The 27251-nt window shown below is 47.1% G+C and overlaps 1 protein-coding gene across 1 annotated transcript; it reads left to right on the top strand.

Annotated features, from left to right (window-relative positions):
• The first annotated feature begins 12294 nt into the window (after nucleotides 1-12294).
• On the top strand, nucleotides 12295-20705 carry CXCL14 (C-X-C motif chemokine ligand 14). The gene is made up of 4 exons (XM_058815389.1): nucleotides 12295-12595; nucleotides 13456-13561; nucleotides 18016-18126; nucleotides 19617-20705. Exons 1-4 carry the CDS (start codon nucleotides 12532-12534, stop codon nucleotides 19630-19632), a joined length of 297 nt encoding a protein of 98 aa, XP_058671372.1. The 5' UTR covers nucleotides 12295-12531; the 3' UTR covers nucleotides 19633-20705.
• The last annotated feature ends 6546 nt before the right edge of the window (nucleotides 20706-27251 follow it).

The following is a 27251-nucleotide window of genomic DNA, read 5'->3' as shown; positions in this document are numbered from 1 at the left end:
TCTCTTTTTTCAGTCCTGCTAAGGAGTGGTACCAAGTGGTCTTTGCATGTCCAGAGAAGGGCAACAGAGCTGGGGCAGGGTCTGGAGCACAAATCTGGTGAGGAGCAGCTGGGTGAGCTGGGGGGGCTCAGCCTGGAGGAAAAGGTGACTCAGGAAGGACCTTCTCACCATCTATAACTCTGTCACTGAGGGGAGGTTGTAGCCAGGTGGGGATCAGCCTCTTCTCACAGGTAACAAGTGACAGGATAAGAACAAACAGCCACGAGCTGTGCCAGGGGAGGTTTAGGTTGGATACAAGGAAAAATGTCCTCACCAAAATGTTTTTCCAGTCCTGGCACAGGGTGCCCAGGGAAATGGTGGAGTCACCACCCCTGAAGGGATTTAAAGCTGTGTAGATGCATCACCTGGGGACATCCCTTGGGTTTAGTGGTGGCTTCAGCAGTTCTGGGGAAATGATTGGACTTGATCTTAGAGGGCTTTTCCAACCTAAATGGTTTTATAGTTTCATGATTCTAACAATTCAAAGCAAGAGCTGGGCCTGTCAGGAGGCCAGGAGAGCACCTGAGGATCCTTTTGAAGCACAAACACACTAAAACACATCCCTGCCTGTCCTGCCCTGCCCTGTGTGGACTGGAGGGGTTGGGCTCCCTGGGTTGGTGCAGGGGTGGGATCTCCCCACCATGATCTGGGCATGCAGGAGCAGACCCAGCTGCTGCCTCAGTCATTAGGATTATTGTAATTTGCACCACAGTTGTCATTTTGCTTCTTTCAACTCCAACTTTTCTCCATAAGTGCAAATCCAGCTGCCTTGCCCTGAAAGTTGTCTCCTAGCAGCAAAGAACAGAAGCTAAAGAATGCTAAAGGGCAACTTGTTTTATCATGCTCTAGCTCTAGATGGATTTGTGCAGACAGAAGCACAAATTGCAGTTTAAAACAGTACTGTACCTTTTTCACCACCTATTCTCATCAGCCAGATTCTCTGCAAATCCAAGTTACGTCCAACCAAATTACACACAGACAGGAATGAAGTACAGGGCTGTAATGGAAATCCCTGGTGTGTGTTACACTCAGTGGACAGAGGTCAGCCCAGAGAGGATGAAAGTTAATAAAACAGGCTTTGAAAGCCACATAGGTGTGCTACACCTGCTGCTGACACAGGCTGCTGCTTCTGCACCCAGAGCTTACAAAACAAGCAACGGAGAAAATTCCGAGAAAATCCCTGAAACTTCAAATACCCTTGGACCTAATCACAGGGTTGAACAGAAGGGTGAGGAGATGGTCCCTCAGCTTGAACTGGACCATTTTAAGAGCTTTTTAAAGAAAAACAAGTCCATCCTTTCCTGCGCATACAAATCAAATTAATAATATCTTTCTTATCTGATATAACCCTCCTGACCAGCCGAGGTAATCATGGATACAAGATCAGGCCAGTGTTGTGAGAAAGGCAAACCTGTCCTGGATTTTTCCTTCCTGCATCCAGCCTTACCCATTATCTTATTTGGAGCAATTTACGTGCCAAAGAAATTAATACATTGGGTACAACGTGGGTTTGTTTGGGTACAAACACATCTAAAGGCTGCGTGGGCTACTTCTCATACTTAGAAATTTTATTTTCTCTTCAAGAGCATTAAAGAATTCAATTTTCACTTCCAGACAGCATTTCCCAGGCGACTTTCTTCCGCTGCCCCGCTCCGGTGAGGAACATCAAGAACCACTGCAGACCTTTGAAGAGCCGGCCAATAATTTCAACATCTCCTTGGCAAAAACAGCCCCTGCAAGGCAGCTGTCCCACCTGACAGCTCTGAGCAGAGGGGTGGGCTGTGCAGGGAGCAGGGGCACAGCTGCATTCGCAGCACAACAGCCTTTCCCAAGCCAGGCACTAATTGCAATTAGAGAGAACAGAAAATCTCAAGCATAAGATGAAACAAAACACGTTCAAAGTCTGGAAGCAGAGTGTGGGGCAAGGCTGGGATTGTTTGGAGCTGGCCTCCTTTCTGCTGGCACCCACTGCTTGCAGACACAGAGAGCAGTGCAGTTTAAAAGCTTTTTTTGTTGTTGCTCTACGTATCCGTGGCGAGTTTCAGTTTTGGAGTTTAACCTTCAAAAGGTTAAAGCCAAGGTATTCTTGCTGCTAAAATGTGGCACCTTTGTCATCAATGTGCCATATCTATGGGAAATTTACTGTGCCAAGGGGAAGAGACACTGCCTGGCATAGCCAAAGTCACTACTGGGGGAAAGAAAAACCCATTCAGACACCTGGAAGGGAAACATGCCTAATCTAGCAAATATCACCAGCAAACATATGCAAAGTACCAGAAATACAAATGCTAATGAAGAATTAATGAAGGTAAACATGTTCATTAGAGAGACATCAGTCTCAAGAAACTCTGACAGTAGCACAAGGACAAATCAATCATCTTGGCCGCTGGCAGCAGGTGCCTGCTACCAGCCAGGTGCTCAGGACATCAGACCAAGGGCTTGTACATGAGAGAATGAGGAAAACCAAGGGCCTGTACATCAGAGAAGGAGGAAAACTGGAGTGTTTGTGCACTCCCAAAGAGGAGATGGCTTTGGCAGCAGTGTGTGCCTGCAAAAATCTTGAATCTTTGCTCATCAAAGGCTGGAGTCAATCACCAACCACCAACTGCTGGTGCCCCAAGGACCAATTTACCCAAGAATGCAGAAAGCGCCTTTTCAGCCTCCAGTACAAGAGTTTTCCTATTGGCTTCCACCTGGGCAGAGGCTTGGAGGTTGCAGAAGAAGACAGGGAGTGTGTGACCCACACAAAGCTCAGCAATGACCTGGAGCTATGCAGTAGGCACAGCAAAATGCTTCAAAAGAAGAAGAAACAAAATCACAGCCCTAGGGAAGTACAGGAATCAGAGCTACTGCTGGAATGAAAACTCATAGAAAGTACTTCTTTCTCTGAGGGCAAGTCACCTGGGACATGAAGTGCCAAAGCCCACAGCTAAGATCCTTTCTGAAGTCCCAGAAGGGATCTGCTGGACCTGCTTTAAGGCATGAGGATTGTGACTCCAGAAGCACCACTGAAATGTTGGAAGGGTAGGATGGAGATCCTTTTCTCTGTCTTGTTTCTGAGCATCTGCCACCCTGCTGCATGCCCAGCCTGGAGAGGGAGGTGTGTGCAGCCCAGCCTCCCTGAGGGGCTGACAGCAATCCTGTGCTGTGGCTGTGCCAGTCTCCTGGACTTGCAGCTCCAATAACCCGGCCCTCCTGCCCTGCAGGCAGCCACACTCTGGCAGATGCCACAGCTCTGTGTGGCTTCTGAGAGCACCAGGGGAGGGGACATCCAGCAGTGTCCCACCACTTGCACCTGAAATGGATTGTTTCCTTTTCAATCCCTGCGGGGCACCAGCCTCTGTCACGGGTTTCATCTTTGCACTCATGAGTTATCCAAAATCTGTTTTAAAAATAAGGGAATATTTGATCCCCTGAAGGGCAAATTTCCCAATTCGCCCTATGAAATAAGCTGTAAAGCAGCAATTCCTTTGATTTCTCATTTCCTTTTATTTTTTCCATTGATCTCATCATATTCTCTCATTGTCTCATCTTATAGAGGAAGGCAAGAGGACAGCTAATCTGTTTTCCCTCTGCTCTTCTTAATGTTTTCTTGATTTAAATTCATGTTAACTCTTAGGCACCCTGATCTCTGAGAGTATCCATAAAGCCACATCCATATCTAGAAAATTCTGCTGCTCTGAGACTTCTCTTCCAAGCTACTGAGCTCTGGGGAGCTCTCAGGAATGGGACAGGCACTTGTATAGTCCTTAGGAGGCATCAAAAGAAATGCTGGCTGCTGAGTTTCTCCAAAATTTTCCTTGGGACAGTGCACTGATCTGAGACAGAGGATGAAGAAGAACAGAGGAGGGCTTCACACCCATCTTCTCCTTCTAAAGGTGAGCTGCCAGCACAAAGCCATCCACAATGGGAGCAACCTTGGGTGCAGATCCTCTCCTGCAGAACTGAGGTTCCAGAGCACCCCTTCTGCTGCCAAATCACTTAAGCAACAGCTGCCTGCCTTTGCAGAAGGAGCCGACCGCCAGGAGAGGCTGCCAAAGGCCCTTGGAAGGGATCACAAGCCGGACGTATTTTTGTCCTCGAGAGTGAAAGCGGCAAAGCCCTGGATTTGGGGAGGACACCTAAGACACAAAGAGAAGAGGCTGCACCACCAGTTTTCCAGCCTCCAGCCCCATGCCATCACTGTCTGTGGCGTTTATAGACTTCATCAGCTCTGTCTTGCTGTCTAGCTGATTTCTCATTTAATTTCCACAACAAAAACCCACTGTTTCTTCACCACATCAGCTCTGCAATGTGCCACCTTCGTGGGATTCTTTTTGGATTTTAAATAAAAAACCCAAGATGTTCACTTCTACCTGCTCAGGGGTATGACAGTGCAGCAAAGCACAGCATGGATTTTCTGTGCTTTAGCTGTTCTTCATGCAGGCACCACCAGCATGGCCAGGCAGGGAGGGGTTAGCAGGCTGTAACAAGGAGGGGGATGCTGCACAGTGGTCCCTGCTCTTCCCCTTGCTGCTCTCTCCCTGTGATGATCTGCAAGCCTGGCCAAACCACCCTGCTCCTAGGGAGTGATGAGCTCCAGAATATTTGCTGGCAAAGTGGGCCTGCGGAGTGCTTGGCCCAGCTCTTTTTGCAGCCCACCCAGACCACACATGAAGAAGAGATGGGTGGCAAGGCATGCTCACTGTTGAGCATGCAACCAGGTGGAAAACTTGAGAAAAGTGGGCAAATCCTGCCTGAAGGGAAGTTCAGAGCAATGAAGTCCCTACTGGTTATACCACTGCCAGGAGAAGTGCACAGCTTGTCTGCAGCAGTAGGATGTCTCTTGGTTTGCTTGCAGAAATTCTAGTTTATTTGCAGAATGAACTGATTTTCTTAGGAACACTATGCATAACAACTCCCACTTACCAAGTGCTATGGTAATTAAGCTTTTATCCGAGTAGATAAAATAATTAACATATTTATTACTCAGAAGAAAAAGATCTTTTTTTGATTGATTGCAGCCTACTAATGTTTCATCAAATATTCAAAGTCTCTATTGTTAAGCCATTAATTTTATTTATTTTTAAAGCCACTACATATGTTTCCTATCCCAAAGGGAGGAAAAAAATCAGCATATGAAAAATTCCCATCATTACTAACACACAGCTCAGCAGAAAATGAACAGAGATAGGGAGCACCCTTCCTGTCTGCTGCAGAGTGGGCTTCATTAAGCTTGCAAGGGATTTTTGCACATTCCAGAAAGCACTGAGGGGGTGGGAGAAGCCCTGCAGAGTCTTGTGGGCACCCACAGATGTCGTGGCTCTGTGCCCAAGCCAGTCTCAGTGTGTTGCAGTGCTTGGTGCTGGCACTGCCATCCTTGCCTGCACCCCTCTCCTTTGGCCCTCCTGCACATCACCACAGGAGATGCTGTGAGGTGATTGCCCTCCATACCTCATCACTGTATTATGATCATTTTTTAGCTAATGGCTTTAATTCTTGGTGCTGGGCAGTTGTGTTGCTGTGGTTACTCTGTGGGCAAATGTAAACAGCTCCCAGTCACCAGGAACAAGCACAAAAACAAACCCCTCAAAGGCTGCTGAGAAGATCTTCCATCGAGTGCTGTATCCACACACCCACAGACTTTTGGCTGTTGGGTTCTTTGGAAAGATGAAGCCACAATTCCAAAGGAAAGAGATGCCAGAAGCCACCAGAGAGAATAACCATAGAATACATCAAGGTAATCATCATGTCTGCCTGGAGGGGCAGTCACCCCTGCCCTGTCATTTCCTAGTGTGTGGGATCCCCAGGGCAGCTCCATGCCTGGATGCCACCCCCTGTTATGAAGCAGGACCTGAGGTGCAGCAGAAAGCTGGATCTGACACCCTGCATGGCTCTGCCTCTGCAATTTCGTATGTAACAATCCTTTTATGTCTTCATCTTTTTGCTTCAAAAGCTCTCCTAACAGATAAGGGAAAAGACCCTCGCTGCAGGGCTTTGCAAAAGGCTGCAAACGTGTCCCTGCCACCAGATCTGCTGTCACTTCTGCCATCACCCTCCAGGCACTCCAGCTCCCACCCAGAGTGCCAGGAGGGCACACAGGCCCTGCTCCTGCCATTGTAGCTCATGGTAAATGGCCCCATGCACACCAAGCATTGCTGCTCTCTCCCCCACAATCTCACTTTCTTTATATTAAGGCCCGTTGAAACGTGGACACCTCAGCAGGGTCCTGCTCACCAACTCTCCTAAGGGACTCTCATCCCATAGACCCAGTGCTGGAAGAGGATGTGCTGAAGAATTTTCCTGCCATTCCTGGAAATGTGTGAAATTATGCCCAGTTCAAACAAGGCTGCAGAAAGGAGAAGTGTCAAGAATGGGTTTTCTCATGCCTGAGCATTTGTGGATCTTGCTGTCACCACTCCCCACCTGAGCAAGCACTCACCTGGGACTGGATTAGAAACTTTTCAGGTGTTGATCTCACTTGGTCCTATTGTCTTGCAAAAATAAAACACCTTGTGCTGTTTTACACTGAACCTTGTGGTTCAGTTTTCCATGTTCCCTCTGCTTTTGAATATGGATGGCTTGGCAACAAAGACACTCCTTTTGAAAGAAATGGCATTAATAGCACAGAGGGAAATTGCCTGTAATTCATTACATACAGTGCCACCCTATTCCACTCCTAAAGCCTTTCATTGGAAAAGCTGGAACCCAGAGATGACCCAAAACTATGCCCACACAAACAGAGGTGTGATCAGCAAATCAGGATGGCACACTGTGTTTCCAATCCTGGAGCAAAAAGAAGGGTTTTCCTTCCAACTGCTGATGTGTTATCCAGTGCTGTGGTGTTCTAACTGCACACCTGGGCACTAACACCACGTCCTCACCCCAGTTCTCATCTGACTCAGGAATTAAGAACAATTGGGACAGGGAGAACACACAAACAAGGACAGGGCCCATGCCATCCCCATCCTTGTCCCAACCATCTCTCATCCCCTAGAACCACCATGGAGACTTCTTAGGTCAGCACTATCAGGAATGTGAATCAGTCAGATCAAACAAATTCCCTTTCTTACCTTCACATTATTCCCTCTACATTACAGCAAGCACCAGGTGGGTGCTACAGAAAGCCACCCATCTCATTGTGTGATTAAGCACAAAATAAATACCTAGAGCCAGTCAAGCTGAAATGCCTATTAACAAAATTGTGTAAAGTGTAAGCTGTGCTTGCACATAAAAAACCAATGGTAAGTTGTAACATGCAAGGAAATGAGTCAGTGGGAAATTAAACACAACTTACTATTTTCTCAATGTAACAAGTCACAGTTGGGATTAATCCTTTTGTGCTTATCTGGAGGTGACTCTCAATCACACACACAAAGAGCCAGTTCTCCCTTTTGCCATTTTATTGCAGCTCTTTTAATGATTCATGACAAAGAGCTTCAAAGAGCTCCAAGCCATGACAACAGTCCCAGATCCGACCTCCTTGTTCTCATCTCAGCAAAAAATCCTCCTTGGTGAATAATTTAGGTTTAGGAAGAGAGCTGCCTTAAACTATTCCCAAGGGAAGAACTAGTGTCTAGAATTTAATCTCATTATGGAAATAAAAATAAAATATCAAAAGAACACAGTGACTGCAACAACAATACAAGCCTTATTTTGCAGAATTCATCCGTTGTGAAACTCCACAGAAGGGAACACAGCTGTTTTCCCTGAAATATGTTTCATGTTTCAAGAGACCAAAGATGAAATCCAAAGCTTTGCCTTTCAACTTATGATAGATAAATACATGCAAGGATGACACAACTACTGTTCAGGCTATTGAGGAAAGAAAAATGTCATTTAGAGCTAGAGGTGAAAACATGGGCTTGACCACAGGCTGCAACACATCCTCCTCTAAGTTCAGCACAGTGGGAGCAGGCTTGCAACAGCCTCCCAAAATCTGAGGCAATTCACCCCTGACTTCAAGCTTGGAATCGAGTTTTATATTTCCTCTGTTGCAAGGGCTGAGGGCTCATACAGCATGGTTACAACACCAAAAAGGCATAAAAAAGGAAGTGCAGCACCCAGAAAAAAAAAGCATACAACATGCATCACATCTGTACACCTCCACCTTAATTTCTGAAATGTCTAGTGAGTATTTAATTCCTCCTCCAAATTCCTGACATGGTATGCAGGGATTTTGCCACTTCACTTCTAATGTTTAATCTTCTCCTTGACGAGCTGATAGGGATATTCTTAGACATTAAACTCAGATGAGCCATTCACAGTTTGCCTTCAGTTTCATGGCCATTTTACAAAGATTTCTCCCCTTCATCTCCCCTCTATGAAACACTATGGTATTTGGAAGGACAGTTAATCCAAATCATAGATTGCCCTGTGCTTGAAATAACCAGCATATCCAAAGCCAGCTGAATACTGAAACATTTCTAACAATGGGGATGACTGTAAGAATGCATATCCTGGTCCCTGGGATGCAGGTGAGCACCTAAAGGACACTGTGTGTGCTGGCTTAGGAAGTTGTATACATTAACAGCAGGAGGAAAAGCCTTAACAAGGTCAGGTCAGGGCATGGAGCCCACCCAATCTAGTTTGAGCCCAAAGACACAAATGTCCTTGCCCTGGCAAATTTAACAGCTCTTCTGTAGCTCCCATTTTGCCACCACAACTATTTATTTTGGGAATGAACTGCCCCATTCCAGTTGCTCCCCCTTCCAAGGGCAGTGTGCTTTTGGGGGTTGTCCCCATGTCTACGAGCACAAATATTCTGCTCCAGCTCAGCTACACATTGCACTCAACAATGTATGATTCAGCCTCCAGGTGGATAAAAATGGTGAGGATTTTGCTTCAAATAGTAGTCCCTTTGCTGAAACTCTTCTTTCTTATTTAGGAGGAGACAACCACTCATCCCTGCCCTCCATTTTGCAAATCACCCTTCCAGGGTGACAAATGACCTCTGGTCCCTCTGGGTCACCCTCAGAGGCAAAGCCAGGCTTCAGCCTTGACTTGCTAGAGAGCCTTATGCTGGTTTAGAGATCTAAAAGGGTCAGAGGATGAGATGAAATGAGAGTCCTTTCAGCAGCAACAATGCCCCAGTAATTAGCCAGACGAGCAGGTGACACGCTCTGTGCACAGGTACAGTGATGTTCCCTGGGGACACACAGCTCTCTGAGCATGGCCCATCTGCAGAGCTGAGGACAACAGCAGGACCCTGCTGACTGTGTCTGCTCTGAAACCCTTCCTTTGTGTGGGACAAAACCCAAGCCCTGATCAGTTACTCTGTGACTGGGTGGCTTTGTGAGGTCTGAAAGGGATGCTTCAGCCGCTTGCCCTGTGCTCACCTGGCCAGCCCCCCACAGCCTGTGGAGCACTGGCTGCTCATCAAAACACATTTGTGGGGCTCAGCAGATCTGCTGGAGATACCCCAGGCACCCCAGTGTATGCTAAGCAACTCAGCTTATGATTGCATAAAGAAAATATATCTGAATTATCAGTGTTTCTTTTAGGACAGGACTGTAGTGAATTCTATATCTGTTTCTTTTTACTCAAATAATTTGCTAAAACTTCTTCTGTGATTGTCATTTTAAGACAGAGCAGGTGTCAGAGACAGCTGTACATGGCCACCAAAATCTGTCATGCCAAGCAAGAGGCACCTTTGAGCTCTCAAAAACAATTACTGTCAAAAACAGTGCCTGGCATAAAGACACTGAACTGCTTGAGCACACGGTGAGAGTCACCATATGTGTACACACACCTCAAATACATTCATTACTACATGAAATTTGGAACTAAACCAGCAGTTTCCTTACTCCATACTTAATAAACTTGGCTCTTTCAGCATGAGAAGAGTCATACAAGAAAATGGGATTCACTTGTGGAAAGCACGAGAATTTTCTTTAATTTTTCTCCAGCCTGTACGAGTTCCCAGGTTTGGGGAAAGTTCAAATTGCCGTCAGCTAAAGCTGCACCCAAATTCTTATTAGCAGAGGGGGAGGGAAAAAGATTTTTCCTTTCCACAGCTCTCCCTGAGGCTGTTCCTGCACACAGTGCAGAGAAAGCTGCAAGGAGGGAATTACCCTAAGATGCAGCAGGGAAGGATATCAGCTCTGGACGCGGGTGCTTTTCAGCCAATTCTCCCCCGTGCCCAATGAGCATCTTCACTACCAGATGATAGTATTCTAAAAAAAGCCTTTTTTGTACTCTCCTTGGGGTTTTGGGGTGGCTTTTTTTGTTGGGTTTTTTTGGTGGGGAGTTTGTTTGGTTGTTTTTTCGTGTAAGAAATTGGGAATTTATTTGAAAGGTTTGAACTGAGACCTTCAGCTGCCTGTTTTCATCCCAAACTCTGAAACATACGTCTCTCTTGAGTCCTGTTGGCATTTAATAACAAAGCCCACAAACCATTCCTAGGAGGGTGCAATGAGAGCTGCTGGAGCTGGGCTAGAGTTGTGCAGCAAAAATACCAAAAGCACAACAGAAACTATATCATCCCTTCCTCCTCCTCTCCACTGCACCAGCGGCAGCCTCACAACCCCAAAACAGGTCTTTCACCCCAAAAACTCCGTGCCACGTCAGCCGGTGCCCCCAGCCTTGTCCCCGATGTGCATCCCCCGGCACTCTCCCACGACAGGCAGGGCAAAGGAGAGCAAAGGGAGAGCAAGGGGAGAGCAAGGGGAGAGCAAAGGCAGGGCAGGACGGGCAGGACGGGCAGAGTGGGCAGGGCAGGCAGAGAAGTGCGGGCAGGGAGAGCGGGCAGTGCGAGCGAGGCAGGCAGGGCAGGGCGGGAAGGGCAATGCGGGCAGGGCAGAGCGAGCAGGGCAGGGCGGGCAGGGCAGAGCGGGCAGGGCAGGACAGGGCAGGACAGAGCGGGCAGGGCAGAGCGGGCAGGGCAGAGCGGGCAGGCAGGACAGGGCAGGGCAGAGCGGGCAGGCAGGACAGGGCAGGGCAGAGCGGGCAGGGCAGAGCGAGCAGGCAGGACAGGGCAGGGCAGAGCGGGCAGGGCAGAGCGAGCAGGGCAGGGCGAGCAGGGCAGGGCGGGCAGGGCAGGGCGGGCAGGGCAGAGCGGGCAGGGCAGAGCGAGCAGGGCAGAGCGGGCAGGGCAGAGCGAGCAGGGCAGAGCGGGCAGGGCTCCTCGAGCAAGGCAGAGCGGGCAAGGAAGTACGGGCAGGGCAGAGCGAGCAGGGCAGGGCGGGCAGGGCTCTGCGAGCAAGGCAGGGCAGGACAAGGCTGGGCTGGGCAGAGCGGGCGGGCTGTTCCCGGCATGTCGGCACGTCCCGCATGGGAGCCGGGGCCAGAACGCCGCAGCTGCCGGCGCGCAACGTGCAGGCTGTGTGTGGTAGGGCTGTACTCGCAGCCTGCCAACAGCCGGGCCGGGAACGCAGCGGGATGGCCGCTGCCAAAGGGAGCCGGCAGGAACCGAGCCGTGTGCCAAACTTAAAATGCAAGTGGAGCTGGGAGTGCGTGGAGAGCCCTCCCCGAGCGCTGCCCGGGCTGGCAGCGGGGCTGGCTTCGGGCGGCTCCAGTAACGCGGATGGGTGTGCGGGGCAGCGGGGCTGGGGGAACCGCGGGGCCGCAGAGGCGTTTGGAGTACGCTGCTGTGAAGGCGATTAGACCTTCACAGATCCTCAGATCTCCACCCGTTTCATTTAGACAAAAATCTGGAATCTGGATTTGAAGATGCTCTTTTAGCTGTTTCTGAAATCAGAAACAGATTCTGCAAGGGAGGAGGAATATCTATTTACCTCCATGAAGTTCCCGCGTGTTGCTACCCTGTTCTTCATGGAGCAGAATATCGTTCGAGTGTTCATTAAAGCAACAATAAACCGAGCTTATTTCCCGAGACCTTCCACATGCTAAACATACCTAACAAAGCTTTTAGGAATATTTTCCCCCATTTGATTCACTGAACTTTCCTTTAGATTTAGAAGCCTGCTAAATCTAGAAAAATTAATATTTAAGTCAGTCTGTGGCAAAAGGTGACACCCTTCCCAGGTGAGAGCTCTCCAAATCTTATTTCCAAGGTGCATGGGAATTTCCGCGGAGCGCGGGCATCCCTGGAGCGCTCACAAGCGGATGGTTTTCAGCTCCCAGCCCCATTCATACAAACGCACGCATCACCCTCCCCAGCAGCCGGCCCTGCGCTGATGGGGAAGGTCCCGGCTGGGCAGGGGCAGCAGCAGCCGCCCCACCGCCCGCGCTCCCCGCGGGATGCTCGGGGCGGGGATGGGGGCTGTTCCCCCCGGGGTGCCGGTCCCCCCCTCCCCGGCGGGCTGAGGAAGCGGAGGGAGCCGTGGAGTTGCTGTGCATATTAATGAGCCGGCAGCGAGGGCAGCGGGGAGCGCTTTAAAGGAGGAGAAGGCAAGGCAGCGGCAGAGCGCAGGCAGCGCCGCTCCGCCGGGAGCCGCTCCGCCGTGCCCTCCGTGCCCACCCAGCCCCGGGACAGCGGAACCGGGGGCACCGAGGACCGGCGAAGACACACATCAGCCCCCCGGCGTCTCCTCGGGTACCTGCTGTCTCACAATGAAGCTCCTGACAGCAGCTCTGCTCCTGCTCTTCATCGCGATGTGCTTGGCCAGCGCGGAAGGTAAAGGGGTTTGTTCTGCTTATTGCCATGTAAATCTCTTCTCCGGTAATTTGCGTTTGTGTCTTGATAGTCCTGGCTTGGGTTGAGCTATGCCCTGCACGGTGGAAAGGTGTGATGTGTGGAATCTGTGAGTAAGGGAGCTGCAAGTTATGTAAAGGTGGAGGAGAGGTAAAATACAAGGGATGAAGTTGTGTCTTCATTTGTGTCTTCAGCGCACGGCAAAGAACTCGCAGTGGGGCAGGTCGTGCCATGTTCTTCGTTATTCAGGAATAGAGCTCAAGCACCTCCTGTGAAACTGAGGGCTGTTTTCAGGGCAAATAGAGCAGAGCTGGATGTGAGGTGGTGGCACAGTCTGCGTTTTCTGCTGTGCACAAAAATGATGGGTAAAAAATGCTCAGCTTTTGTCTGGCTATGACTGCACCACAGCATCCATGCAAGGAGAAATGACTCAAAGTCCTACAAAGTCCAAGTGAGACACGAGTGAATGAGAAAGTAGCCCAGACATGCACTTGCTTGCTCAGTTTAAAGCGAGTTCTGACTCTTTCATTTCCTTTTGTTAAATACAATTATATTTAATCACAGCAGGTGCACTTTAAAAAAATCTGCTATTTAGAAAATCCCAGAGCATATGTAGTGCTCTAAAATATATTTCCCAGAGAGTCACTGCCTTTTCCTGGGATATACCAAAGGAAAAAAATTCTCTCTTTTTAAGCTCAACAGCATTTAAAAAAATAATCTTTTCCCAGCAAGGCTTGAAAGAGCAAACTGAAGTTTTCCTGGATGCACACAGGCTGGAGGGGAAGGGACGCTTGGTATGCAGGAAGCTTTGCAGGCGCATGAGAAAATGCTTTCTCTTGTAGGCGTGAAGTGCAAATGCTCAAGAAAAGGTCCTAAAATAAGATTCTCTAATGTACGGAAGCTGGAAATAAAACCGAGGTACCCATTTTGCGTGGAAGAGATGATTATGTAAGTTTTCCTTCATTTATTGCTCTCTGTTTCCCTGTCAGCTGAACTGCTTCACCTTATCTGCAAGTTCCTTCTTTGTTCTTTGTTTCCCTCATGCCCTGGCATGCTAATTCCTGGGCATAGTAATTTTCTGCATCAGATTTAAAAAAAAAAAAGGAAAAAAAAAGGGCAATTATGACCAAAATCCCAGGTATCATTTTTTGACACAATTTTTTTTATCAAATAAGTATTTCCAGAATGGGAAGCAATAAAAAGGTTATCATTAGTTCAAGTGAAAATAGGGAAAAATTCAATTCCAAGCTGCCTGATACAACACTCAGAACTATTTACTCAGGTCATTCTGAGCAGAGTTTGGTCCGTAGTGGTTTCTGAAAGGAAGAGTTACCCCAGCCTGCATTGTACCAGAGGGATCTCCTTTACCTGCTGGGGTTATTCAGCATATAATAAAATTCTTTCCTCACAGTGTCCCTGCAAGTCAGGACCAATGCTGATGTAAAATCTCAAGCTGATGTAGTGGGTAACCAAGCTGAGGCAGGTACAGGGATTTTTTACATAACTGGCTAAAAATGGAAGGGGTTTTCACATTTTAAATACGGGTGGGTTTGGCTTTTTTCCTGTCCTGTTTGGATATCATAAGATTCCCCCAACAAAGCACCATCCAACCAGCACATGATGCAGCTGGGTGAGAGCCAGAAGGGCAGATAACCCAACAGGACTGCACCGAGCCCCCTGCCACCTAAGAGGGGGGAAAAGTGTCCCAGGATCAGCCACAGCCCAGGACCCTGAGGAGTGATTGGATCCAGCGTTGTGCTCCCCATGGAAGCCTTGCCAGTGGCTGAGCAAGGGGACCTGTGCAGGCTGCACACCCCCCAGCGCCCTGCAGTGCCCACAGGGCTGGCTCTGCCCATCCACCTGGCACAGATACCTCAGCAGAGACCATGGAGTGCCACATGGAGCTGCCAGGCTCAGCACCTCAGGGAGCTTCTGGAGAAGGAATGGAGATTCAAGCTTGCTCAGGCTTCCTGCAGAGCCAGAGCAGCATCCCTGTGAGCAGTGCTGAGCTCAGGGAATGCCAGACCCACGTCTTTGAAGCCCAAACCTGCTGATGGTAACCTGAACAGAAAAGTTCTTGCAGAGAACCCTGCCTAAATCAGCTTTACTCTGTTTGCTTTGACCCTTCAATAGTAAAGTGATGTCACAGAGGGACACCAACTCTTGGCATCCCACTCCAGTTATTTGCCCAAAAGCAGATGGTGACCAGGGGGTATGAAATAAATCCCATTAATGCAATATTGTACTTCCAGTCAGAAATCTGGGAAAGCAAGAAAGCCCTGTAGGAGCAGTTGCTTTTCCAGCCTGACAGGGCAGATGTTGAGCCATACTATTCAAGGCTGAGGCTTGTCCAGGGTTTGCACAGCTGTCCCATCAATGTCTCATCCCAGAACTGTCCCATCAGTGTCTCATCTCTGGAGGTGTCTGTGGGGCAGGCAGGGCAAACCCAGTGCCATCACCACGTTGCCAGCCCCCGTGATGCAGCCTGAGCTCAGCACTGAAAGCACTGAAATTAATATTCTGGGAACCAATTTATCCGGGAGCCTCTGGACATGGCACAGAGGAGCTGAATTCCTGCAGCTGAGTTTTTGTTGCTGCAGTGATCATCCAAAACAAGTTGTCAAAGCTGCATCCCCTTCTGCCCTCCTTAAAAGTTCTCATATAGCAGAAACATGATATAAATTATGTTGGAATGAGAAGCAGTGGGTATGGGGGTGCAGTTAGGGAGGTTTTGGCCATAACCCCCAGCAGAGCTGTGCCACAGGGTAAGAGACAGTTAAACTGAGTTCTCAGTCTAGTCAAAGCCTATCAGGATTCATGGTACATCCAGAAGTAATTGTGTGTATCTGTTTCCTGGAATGAGGGGAAGCAGCAGAAAATAGGAGGGAAGTTTAACTCCTTCTCCTACAATGCTCTGAAACACCCCCACCCATGTTTTGCCCCATGCCAGGGTGTGGGGATGTGTCAGGCTGAGAAGAGCTGGGCTCACAGCAGTGCCTTTGTCCAGGGGTAGGAAAGGCAGTCCCACAGCAGCCTGGGGTGAAAGGACCAGAGCCAGGACCCCTGAGGTCCTGGAAACAGGGTGTTTGTAGGCAGAGGTGCAGCCCCTCCATCCCTGCAGATGAGATGCGTGGGGACACAGGGTGCTGGGGTCACTGATTGATTTGGGGTGTTTATCACAGCCCTGGAGGCAGGGACATACTGGGCAGAGTTTTGGCACAGGGACTCAGACGCCAGGGTGAAGGCTCCAGCCACCAACCCTGGGCAGCGAAGGGACAAATCCCACTGCTGAATCTTACTGGATGTGTGGGTTCTGATTCTTCATCCCTTCTCCACCTCTCTCAACCTCTTCTTGCAGCCCATCCAAGCAGCTGCTCACTCAGGCAGAAGCTCCCACAGCACCTCTTAGGCACATTCCCCTACATTTGTCAGACCAGCATCCCCAAAAGCAGGCCCAGGTCATCTCAGGGTGCCCAGACATGCTGCCACCAAACCCTGCATCCACCAGGGACTGTCTGAGAATGGCAGAGGACCATGGGGCTGCCTTGGGAAGATTTCTGCTGTCCATCCTCCAGAGCCAAAGCAGAAAACCTGCATGTGATGTAAAGCAAGGCATCTCAGCCTGAGGAAAGACCAGTTCACCTGAGAGGCAAACCATGGATCTCTTCCTGCAGACTGGTAAATGCAGAGCGTCCTTCACTGCTTCTGGTGCAAATGCAGGGCTTGCAGCTTTTCAGAGGTGTTCCTGCTCTTCTCCTTGTCCAGCTTGTCCATCACTTTCTGGAAATATCCTCCATTCTCTGTCAGAAGAGAGAAATGAAAGCCAAGGTCTGGATCAGCCAGTGCAGATGGCCCAGCTGAGGTGGCTGCTGCATGGAGAAACCCTGCTCTGCCCTCAAATCCCCTAAAACTCGCATCATTCAAAGCTACAGGGAAACTGCCCTTCTGAAGCACACACTGCTCTCTAGGAGTTGGCTGAGAGCATCCTTAGAACAGAGTTAGTCCATAGTTTTCAGCACTGACCCTTCCCTTTCTGATACCTGCAGCTGTTAAAGGCTCTTCCACTGCTTTCCCATGCATCGGGGGAAAGTCCTCATCCTCCCAGAAAACAACCTGGAAATTACACCTTAACATTTTGTGACCTTAGCTGGAGATGGAGCAGAAAAGAGGAGCAGGGAGGAAGGTTAACTGAATAGAAAAACCTATTTGAACACCTTGTAAAACCTTGAAATTGGAATGGTGGTGAGACCCTCAGTTCAGTTCATGCAGGCAGCATGTTTTAATTTGTGAGGCACCAGGAGGGTGAGATGGGAAAGTCTGCAAGGCATTTTGTCTTCCTTTATGAACCAAACCATAAAAGCCCTCCAGTATGCACAGGTATTTCTGGGTTTCTCCATCATTATACTCATGTCTCTAGCAGCATTTAATTCATTCCGCTATAGGGTTTTAGTTAAACCAATGACTGGTTTTCCCTGTTGTAGATGGTATTTCCAGAAAATTATTAATTCTAATACAAATTGGCATTGTGGGCTGGGTTTTGGATGTTATCTGGTGTTTTTTTTAAATAAGAAAACCAAAAAACTGCTCAATTTTGAGCCCCAAAAGTGGGGTGGTGTTGATGTTTCTGGAAAGCTGTCCTGTTGGGACCCAGATCCCTCACGTCACCTCAGCTGTGGCAGCTCACTGAGCCTCCAGGAGGGAACTCAAATGATGAAAATATTTTTGCCATGTTTTGTGTCTCAGCATGCTTGGTCCTGACAGTCAGGGGACACCGAACTGGCAGGGAGAGGGGGGTCAGATGGTGATGAGAGGAGACTGAAGCCCCCAGGGCTGATGCTGGCGCTCAGAGCTTGGCTGTTGGGCACACGAGCACTCTGCCACGTGCAAGCATTTAAAATACTACAGAGTTAAGGAGTAAAATTAAAATAATCAATGAAGCAGTTCTGATCATTTCTCTTGGATGAAGTATTGTTGAGTGTAACGGAGCTGTCTCCTCATGCAAGAATTTAAAATACTACAGAATTAAGGAAAAAAATATTAAAAAATCAATGAAGCTGTTCTGATCATTTCTCTTGGATGAAGTATTGTTGAGTGTAATGGAGCTGTCTCCTCATGCAAAGTCCTTGTGGTTGCCTGAATGAGCCCCAATTAAATTAATTATGCTCAGAAGAAGATATCTAATGCTTAGGCAGAGCAAACCCACTGATTAAAACCAGCAGGAACATTTTCATCTGGTACAACCTCAATGCTCCGCACTGAGGGAGAACAGCTGCTCTGACCTTACCCAAAATATCTGAGTTGATTTCTGTGCCATAAAGGAGAGAGGAAAACCCTGACCCATTCTGGCAGGGGGTGGGAGCAGGGGTATTGCACATGCCTGTGAGCTGTCCCTTGCCTTGCAGTGTGACCCTGTGGACACGGGTGAGGGGCGAGCAGCAGCACTGCCTCAACCCCAAGCGCCAGAACACCGTGAGGCTGCTCAAGTGGTACCGGGTATGGAAGGAGAAAGGCAGGTGAGTCCTGGCTGGATGCATGGGGGAGCACTCTGGGGGTAAGCCAGGCAACCAGCAGAGTTCAGGAATAGAAAAAACAGGAAAATGCACACTCTGGCAAATGCTGCATCCAGCACCGAGGATGCATTTTGTTACCAAAATTACAATTTTAAATGGGTGTTCTTGATATTAATTATTTCCTGCCACAAGCAATTCTTGCTTCTATTTTGGCATTAGGCTGTTCTGACTATAAATAGTAATTATTTTTGGTTAAAATATTCATCAGCTGACGTTCTCAGTTATTTACATGCACTCACCTCCCTTCTACGGGGAAAAATCCAAGATGAAAAGCTAAACTACTTTCACACAGTCACGAGAAAAGCAGCCAGGAGAGGTGGAAAGGGGGAGCCCTGTCCCACACTTCAATCACACCACCTCAGCCTCATCAATACTTGATGACGCAGGTATTTGCCAATTTTAACTAGTGTGTCATTCCCAGAAAAATGATAATTTTCTGATAAAAATCTGACAGCTTCTCCTTTGTAAAGAGGGTTGGGTTTTTTTAATAAGTCATAGGCAGAAGATAGAGAGTAAGAGATGAATTCCTGATGGCCAGTGGTGATGTCTGTCCCCATTTGTAATTAGGGGAGCAGCACAACTCCTGCCGTGTCCAGCCACGGCCAAGAAAGAGCCTCCATGCACAGTACAAATCCATCAAACCCTCATCCTCCTCGTTTGGTGGGGAATTTGCTCCCCAAAACTGAGCTCAAGTAAGGCCAGCGAGCAGCAGGCTCCTCTCCCTGCAGCCCCAAGGTGCCTGGTGTGCCTCAGGCCATGCCAGGGCACAGCCAGCCCCTGGGCATCTCCCTGGATTCCTGCCAGCTCCCTGCATCTGCTTCACAAACAGAGCACGTGGGGAAGCCCTGGCTGTTGCATAACCACATATTTACACTCTTCCCCTGCTTCTTTCTTTTTTTCTTTTAGCATGAGGCCATCATGATGATGAAGGATGCTCAGCCCCAGGCTTGTACCTTCAGGGAACACACAGACAGACGAGCCCATCAAGTTGTGCTGTCAGGAAATAATCTAGAAAAATTAAATAGAGTAATATTATTGCAAACAGATATTGCAAACATATTGTCTATATTCAGCTCATTGTAGGCTTCAACATTTTTATATGAGATAGGGATTTAAAGTGAGCATTTAAAGTGAGTTAGTAGATGTGGATTTCTTCATGTTATTTACCCAGATAACTGTGTGCAGTTTGTCAATCCCCACATGCCTCTAAGATGTGACAGTGTTGAAGTCCAACACTCCTCCTAGATGCTTTATGGATATAGGTAGCAATCTGGTGACTGCTGAAATCAATAAATTACTTTCCAAATTACTCAGGTACAGGCTAAAAATCTGGGGTTTGGAGTTTTACTATTTTTGTGTTGTTATTTTTGTATTATTGCTATTTGAAATGGAATTTTTAAATCCCTAGTTTAAAAACCTCTTCTTTTGTTTAGGGTTTATGAAGAATAAGAGGAAGTGGTACAAGGAATGGAGTGGACTCCCTCGGCTGGCATAGGACTGATCTCTACAGAAGATTATTTCTCTCTCGCAGACATAAGACACAAATTCTATATTATTATAAAGCACTTTTTACCAAGGGTCAGTTTTTACATTTTATAGCCGTGTGCAAAAGGCTTCCAGATTTCACAAGCATCTGTTGCACTTCTGATTTCATACCCGTCTGCTCCGTACTGAAATTAGGAAAACACCTGCTTTTCGTTTTAAAGAAGTTCTTTTGGGAGTTTTTTTGTTTTAATTATGATTCATTCATACTTCACTATGATGGCAATCGAGCTTTATAAGCTCACCAGGCAAACAGAACTGTTTGTGACGTGTTGTACAGCCATGGCCCTCACCCCTGGCAGTGGGCTGGGGCTGCTGCTCCTGTTTGCAGCCTCCACCTCAGCCAGGCAGAGCAGGGACCAAAGACGAGTTTGCTGGGGAAGATGCCACTAAAACGCTGTGGCTGCACCTGCAGGAGTGAGGTCCCTCAGCACCTCGTCAAGTGAGCGTGAGCATCACTCGTGTACCTCTTCTTTAATGGACTCGAGGTCCTGCTGCAAGGCAAAGCTTCCTGCATCTCCCACCTAAGCTCTCCTGCATTAGAAAGCATTTCTAACTCATTTTTATTACTAAGAAAATGTGTATTTTTTTTTTCCACCTGAAGCACTTAAAGAAAGTTTGTGGCTTCAGTACTGAGACATCTTAAGCTTCAAGACTATTGTGTATGTTTTCCTAGATTTGTAGCAACAACAAAAAAAGCCTTTAAAAGGTACCTTTTTATGAAAAATATGATAGGGCAAACCTATAAATACGTATGTATGTTTTAGTCACAATACAACATATTCATTATTTTGAATGTAATACTTCAATGTTAAGCAGTGCATTCCTCTTTTTAATATAACAAAACTACCTTTTCATTTGTAAATACACTATAGGAAGTCTCCCTATATTATCTCACTGTATAATGTACTGTACTGCTAAATTATCATATGCTATTTAAATGTTTGAAATATTTAGGAAGTTGCATGCAGATTTCATATTTCTTTCTAAGACAAATGAAAAAAAGTAATAAAAAAAATGTAAAAAAATTTTACGGCTGTGTGTAAATTTCCTTAAGCCATCAGGGAACTCCTGCCACTTTCAATCACTTGGAAGCTGAATTGGTTTGGCGGGGGAAATAGTAGATCAGAGAAGCTGATTAGAGATAGAACATCTTGATGACACTGGAATTAGAAAACATCATTCCAGCACAATTTACTTTCCTTTCTCATTTTAGGTTTTGGACTTTAGCCAAACACTGAGGAATGCTGTGACATCAAGAAGGGTAATGCCATTTGTCTGTAACCACTGGTCTAGTGTTGTGTTAAGTAAACATAAATCAACAACTTCAGTTCATAGAAAACCACATAAAAAGTGATTTGGACGAGATCTGGGTTAGATTAGGGACGGTCATAGAACAAAAGTCAGGCAATAAAAACCTGTGAGCCACCACCTCCTCTTCCTGCCCAGTTTCTGCCCTCGCCCACAGGGAACCACTTTGCACCCAAGTGCAAACACTACATCCTCCCCAAAGGATAAAAGGAAGGTAACAGCTTGGGATGGCACAGCCAGCAAGAGTTTAAACACATGAAAAGCTCCTGGTGCTCCCTGCACAGCCCTGCTGGCCTTCCTGCCTGCTCCCAGCTGTGCTGGGGCAGCTGCACACGGGGCTGCTCCTGGGATCAGCACAGACTCAGTGACAGCAGCCCTGTCCTGCAGAGCCAGGGCAATGCCTGGCCTCAGCTCAAGGGCTTCCTTTAGTTCAGACAGACAAAATAGGAAAAAAAATAAACATACTATATATATATATATATTTATATATATATAAAATTTATATATATTATAATTTTTTTATATATATATAGCCTAAATTACTGAGATAAGCACCTGGCAGAGCTGGAGGAGAAACAGGATTTCAAAGTAGTTTCCTATTCTGCAAAAGAACGAAGATCAAGTTTCACATATCTATGAGTAAAATTCTTGAGAAAAATCCCAGGGTATTAAAGAAATTGAATCTCTGGGGATATCAACCACAGGGAGCTGTTTCTGGCTGAGCATCTGAGCCCAATCTCTGGGCAAACCCAGACCTGTGATTGAGCCAAGCCACCCCTCTCCTTTCTTGAGAAAGAACATTTTAACAAAACCAGTAGTTTTTCCTTGAGAAGATTTGATTTCAACATGCTGGAAGACTTCAAAAAATGTTTCATTTTATTTAGTGACTACTGGGCAATATTTTTCCTAGGAAAATATTGATATGGTTGCACAAGAGGGGGTTCAATCCACTGCGAATGGTGTGCACAGCTCAGGAGTCACTGACTCAGACCTCACAGGACAGAGCATGTACAAATTACTTAGCTCTGGGTTCATTTACAGACCAAAAAAACAGCATCAATAGAAACTAAGCGCAGAGGAAATCAATTGCAATTTTTTTTCCACTTGCCAGAGTGGAAGACAAAAAGAAAAAACCAAACCAACAATGCCCAAAACTAAAAAGAAAATCACAAACCAATTAAAAAGAAACAAACAACAAAAAAGTTGCTCGTTTCAATGCTTTTATTTCCTTTAACCTAAAATCCTTTGAATAAAACAACACTCAGAAACAAGAATTAAAAACCTAAAGAGAAAAAACTGACTCTGAGCTGGTTTTCCCAAGCCTGTAAGCCTGCATGTCCAGACAGGGTTGTTGATTTTCCAGGAACACGAGGAGAATCCCTTGCTGTCCCTCATCTGCAGTTGTAAAGGGAAATACTGCATCAGAAGGTAACAACCACACACAAAACATCAGCCACGTTCCCTCAGACTGAAACATCTCTGCTAAAACAGTTAAATAAATATTATATACGTATGTATATGTAGGTCCTTCCTCCACCGAGATTTGGCAGCAATGTTAAGGTTGGGCTTTGTTTCCCCAGCAGATTTCAGGCTGTGAAGCAGCAGGAGACCCTTCAGCCCAGGCTCCCTCACACACAGACCATACATTTGTGCTCTGAGATTGAAAATGAAGCTGCTGACCACATCAGCCAGCCATGACTGCTCCCCAGTCACCAATTCATCTTCCCAGGAGCCTGAACACTTGCAGGGGCAGCAGGAGCCTTGTTGAATGCTGGGGTACAGGAGCAGGACACACAGACCCCACAGGTCCTTGCTGTGTCCTCACAGGTGTGTGAACCCATCCCAGAGCCTCCAAAGAGGACAGCAGACAACTGCAAATCCTCTGTAAATTGCTCCCTGGCACTGCAGGAGCACCAAGCCTGCACTGGAGATCTGCCCACACACCCCATCCTTCCCCTGGGTGCACCCTTTCCAAACCAGTCCATCAGATTTTATTTTAATAAAGGCACAGGCTCACCCAAGCAGCTGCAGAGAGAGGACACAATAGCAGGGAGCCCTGCCTGGCCTTTTCAGTGAGAGCACTACTATGGGATTAGTAATGTAACACAGAGCCTTTCACCACTTGCTTTTCACTTGTTCATATTTGGTCGAGGTCAGCAATGGCCAGAAAAGTTTATTAAGAAGTGATGGTTGCTTGGTGCTCTCAGCAGGCCCTGCTGTGCCTCAGCTCCCACAGGCTCCTTAAATCAAGGCACAAGGCCACGCCACACAGTCACACACATGGGGACCTTTCCTGAGCACATCCATGTGGTGGAAGTGCTGGTTCCACATCCACAAAGTTTTATCAGGGCTGTGGGAGCAAACCTGGGGATCCATGGTAAAGTTATTGTTGGGGCTGGGGGTCTGCACTGGTCACCCCTGGGACCTGAGGGGGAAGTGAAGGCAGTGTTACAGCAACACAAATGCTCTCTGAGCTAATTCACCAACAGAGCTGGGTCCCTTCTGGGCCCATATTTCCAGAGAGTAGAAATAAATGTGAATAAAAAGTCACCATCCCCGGGATTCACCATCCCAGTGGGATCCAGAGCTAGGGAGCTGTGCCTGTTCAGGGGTAAAGGGCCCCTGTGCACCCTGACGTCATTTAACAGGTTTTATACAAGCCCAGGCAGAGGGCCCTTGCACTCTCCAAACACTCTTCCCTTATGTTAAATGAAGCTCCAGTCACATTTGGGGTATTTTTCCTCCAAAGCCAGTTTTTAAAATTGAAGCACTGAAATCCAGATGTGCCCAGCATCTGAAGACTTCACTTATTCCTGGTTGTTTCAGCACCTTTGGGAAAAAGAGAGATGATTAGGGCTGGGTTTGGGCTTGAGATCCAGGAGGATGGAGAGCTCACTGAAAGCCCTGACTGCACCAAGGCCATGCCAGGGCATTCTGTGGGTCTGGCACTCATGCTGGGATTTGTTGTTCAGTTTGTTCCCTTCAGTGGGTTGGGGTGTGCATGGCCACAACTGGAAATCCAGGTATTTTTGAGGATTGCTGTTTGCAGTGCTCACTAACCCTGGGTTTGCTCCATCAGAAACTCTGTGTCTGTTAGTCATTGATTCCTCTCTGATCCTAAGCCACAAAGAGCCAAGTGTTTCCTGGAAATTCCTTGTTTGCCTAGAAAGGCTGCACCCCATGAACATTTAGATATCCTTGTAACCAGCACACATTTCTGGCAAAGATCTCCTCTAATGCCTTTATCCAGAACAGCAGCAGGGATTGCCATTGCCTGAGACAGAGGATGCAGCTGCCTTTGCAAGCAGCTCCAGGTGCTTGTAGATATCAATACACACCTCACAGAAATATGAATTGTTTCAAAATCCTGGGCATCCAGGCAACTTGGAAAATCTCACAAAAATTTTGGCTGTGCTTTCTGACAACACATACCTACATCTCTGTGGAATATGCCTGCAAAGATATTTGAACTAAAGTTTCATAGAGAGAAAGCTGAACACCTGAATTAAATGGGATCACCATCCTTTTTACCCTCCAAGGCTTCCCTTTGGGCCATCACCTCTGCCATCCACCAGTGCTACAGCAACAATCCCTGAGCCATGCTACAAGTATTAAAATATTTAATATCCAGTACAGTACAGATCCAGAAGTTGGGTTTGGAGCATTTCTGTGAGCCAGCACTGCTTCAGGCAAAGCCAGGGAGATCAAAAGGATGTCTGGGAGGCAGCCTGGGATTCAGGCCCCTTCCTTTCTCTCACCAGCACTCAGGTGTCCAGCAGCTCCTTGGCCATCAAATCCAGCCCAGATGACTGCTCTGAAGGAGCAGTGGGGAAAGCAGGGCTGAAAGGACATCTAGTGGCAACCAAAAACCTTCTCAGTCAGGCAAGGGACACCTCTACAGCTGTCTGCATTATAAATCAGTTTGGAGCTTGCTCCTTGTGCTGCGCTTGCTGGGAGTGCTCTTCCCCAGCTCCACAAGAAAAACCTCAACTATTGCATTTTTAGGAAATGCTTCCAAAGAAATGTTTTTTCAAAAAGAAAAGGAAAAAAAAAAGGCAAAGCATCTGTGGTTTTGGGAAGCCTGCTCAGAGCTTCACACCTTCCTATTATCCCATCAATTTGGAACTTGTACACTAAGGGAAAACAGAACACCTGGCTGCTCTGTCTACAGGAGCCACATCCATTATACCAGAATGGGGAAACTGGATTGCAGCACAACCCAGGGCAAACTCATTCCCAAAACACCCATCCCAAATCCTTTAAAAACACCAAGCCCTTCTGATAAATATGTTTTTCTTGCCCAGAACTTCTCCCTCCTGCCACCTGCTCTCCAGCAAGCCCAGGACCCCATGTTGCATTGCCATTCCTCTGGTGTTGCATTACCATCTTGTCCTCAGGAGGGTCCCTGTGACCTCCCAGCAGCAAAACCCACACATGCACAGCATCCCCTTCAGTGCCTGAAGTGGAGAACTTGCCACTCCCTTTTGTGGGCACCAGCACAGCAAAGCCAAGACCCCTGCAGGAAGTGCCTGTAGGACTGTGACACACAGAGTTTATTCTCTGAACACCCAGTGACACTCTGCATTGCTGGTCCTGAAGTCCCCATATCCCCTTTGATTTTCCTCCCATCTTTTCCCTGTTTGTGCCACCAGCTCTTGGGCAGTGGCTGCTCTGGCACACACATGGAGGGCATCCTGCCCAGCAGGAGCAGTGACATGACATGAAGTGACAGGAGAAGGGGCAGGCAGCCAAGGCCTGCAAAATCACCACCCCTGTGTTTTTGGTTTTCCTTCTGCTCAGTGAAAGATGTTAGTGAATTCCTCTTGAATGGGTCTCAGAACCTCCTCCAAGGGGAAAAAAAAAACCAAACTCCTGTTCATGTTCACTTAAGGCTGATAATTACAGGAATAATTATGATTTATTCCCATCATAAATCTTGGAGGAGGAAAAGGGTTTTGAGGTTTGCAGGATTTGCTGGATGACAAAAGGAAAACACAGCTCTAATTGCCTTTCTTTGTTGTGTTTAATTAAGGATTCTGAAGCAACTGATCTCAGGGTTTTTTTCATGGTTAGAAACCTGCAAGGAAAAGGAAATCTTTCTGCAGAGGCACCAATCAAAGCTTTGTTGGGTTACTAGGCACTAAGTGTGCTACATCTGAACACTCAGGACACCCAGAAAAAGAAGCTTATTAAAGGAAAAGAAATGCTGCAACAGGCTCCTTTCCACCACCACCCCCCCCCACTTCCCCACAAAAGAAATGTCTTTTGTCTTTACCCCTCAGCATTTTTACCTCATTATTGACCATTCAATTGTCTTGCATAAAAGCACTTCTCCATTTCTATTACCTTCATAATTCCACCATTTACATATTTCCTTGTGGTTTGCTCCAACTTCCTTTTTTATCTCTCCAGACTTATCACTTCAGCGACCACATCAGGAAAATCAAACCAAATTCTTCCCTGGGCCAGCAATTCCCAGCCAAGCACCACATCTCCCCAGCAAGAACCAGTTTGCCAAGTGCTACCTCCCCAATTCAAAGTGTAAGTGGCTGGCAGGGTGTTCCCTCTCCATTTTTGTGCAACAGCTGAAACAGTTGTGCCAGGAAAATCCAGTTCCTCATTATATAAACCAGTGTCAAATGATCACGTCTGGCTCTGAGTGATGCCACAAGGCCAGGAGTGACGTTGTGCTCAGCCAAGGCTGCAGGGAGCTGAGGAATAAAAAAAGGCAAGAAATCCTTGGGATTGCTTTCAATCTGAAGCACTTGGGACAGTGCCTTTGCAGAAAGCAGTGGTGCTTGAGAAGGGTGGCTGGAAACAGGACCAGCACACACTGCATGCCCAAAGGGAACACAGAAACACAGAATATTCCACAAGAATCGTCAGGTCCAATATTCACATGAATGGTCCTGTGAGGAAACAGGTTTGGGTTTATTTTTTTATTTTCCACAACGAGCTTTAGCCAAGTTCCATGTTTCCCTTCATCCTTTTCTCCTGACCATAAACAAACATTTCCCAAACGTCATGAAAAACCTAGTAAGTATGTATAAACATATATATATATATATACACTTGTACATATAGTGTATATATATATATACTTGTATATATTGTATATATATACTTGTATATATACCGTGTATATATATATATACTAGTAAGTATATATACATATATATACTTAGTAAGTACATATATTTACTAGTAAGTATATA

This window comes from Ammospiza caudacuta, chromosome 16 (assembly GCF_027887145.1).
Source record: "Ammospiza caudacuta isolate bAmmCau1 chromosome 16, bAmmCau1.pri, whole genome shotgun sequence".
Classification (NCBI taxonomy): domain Eukaryota; kingdom Metazoa; phylum Chordata; class Aves; order Passeriformes; family Passerellidae; genus Ammospiza; species Ammospiza caudacuta.
Note: the sequence above shows the minus strand (reverse complement) of the source record. Positions and strands in the feature narration are given on the sequence as shown.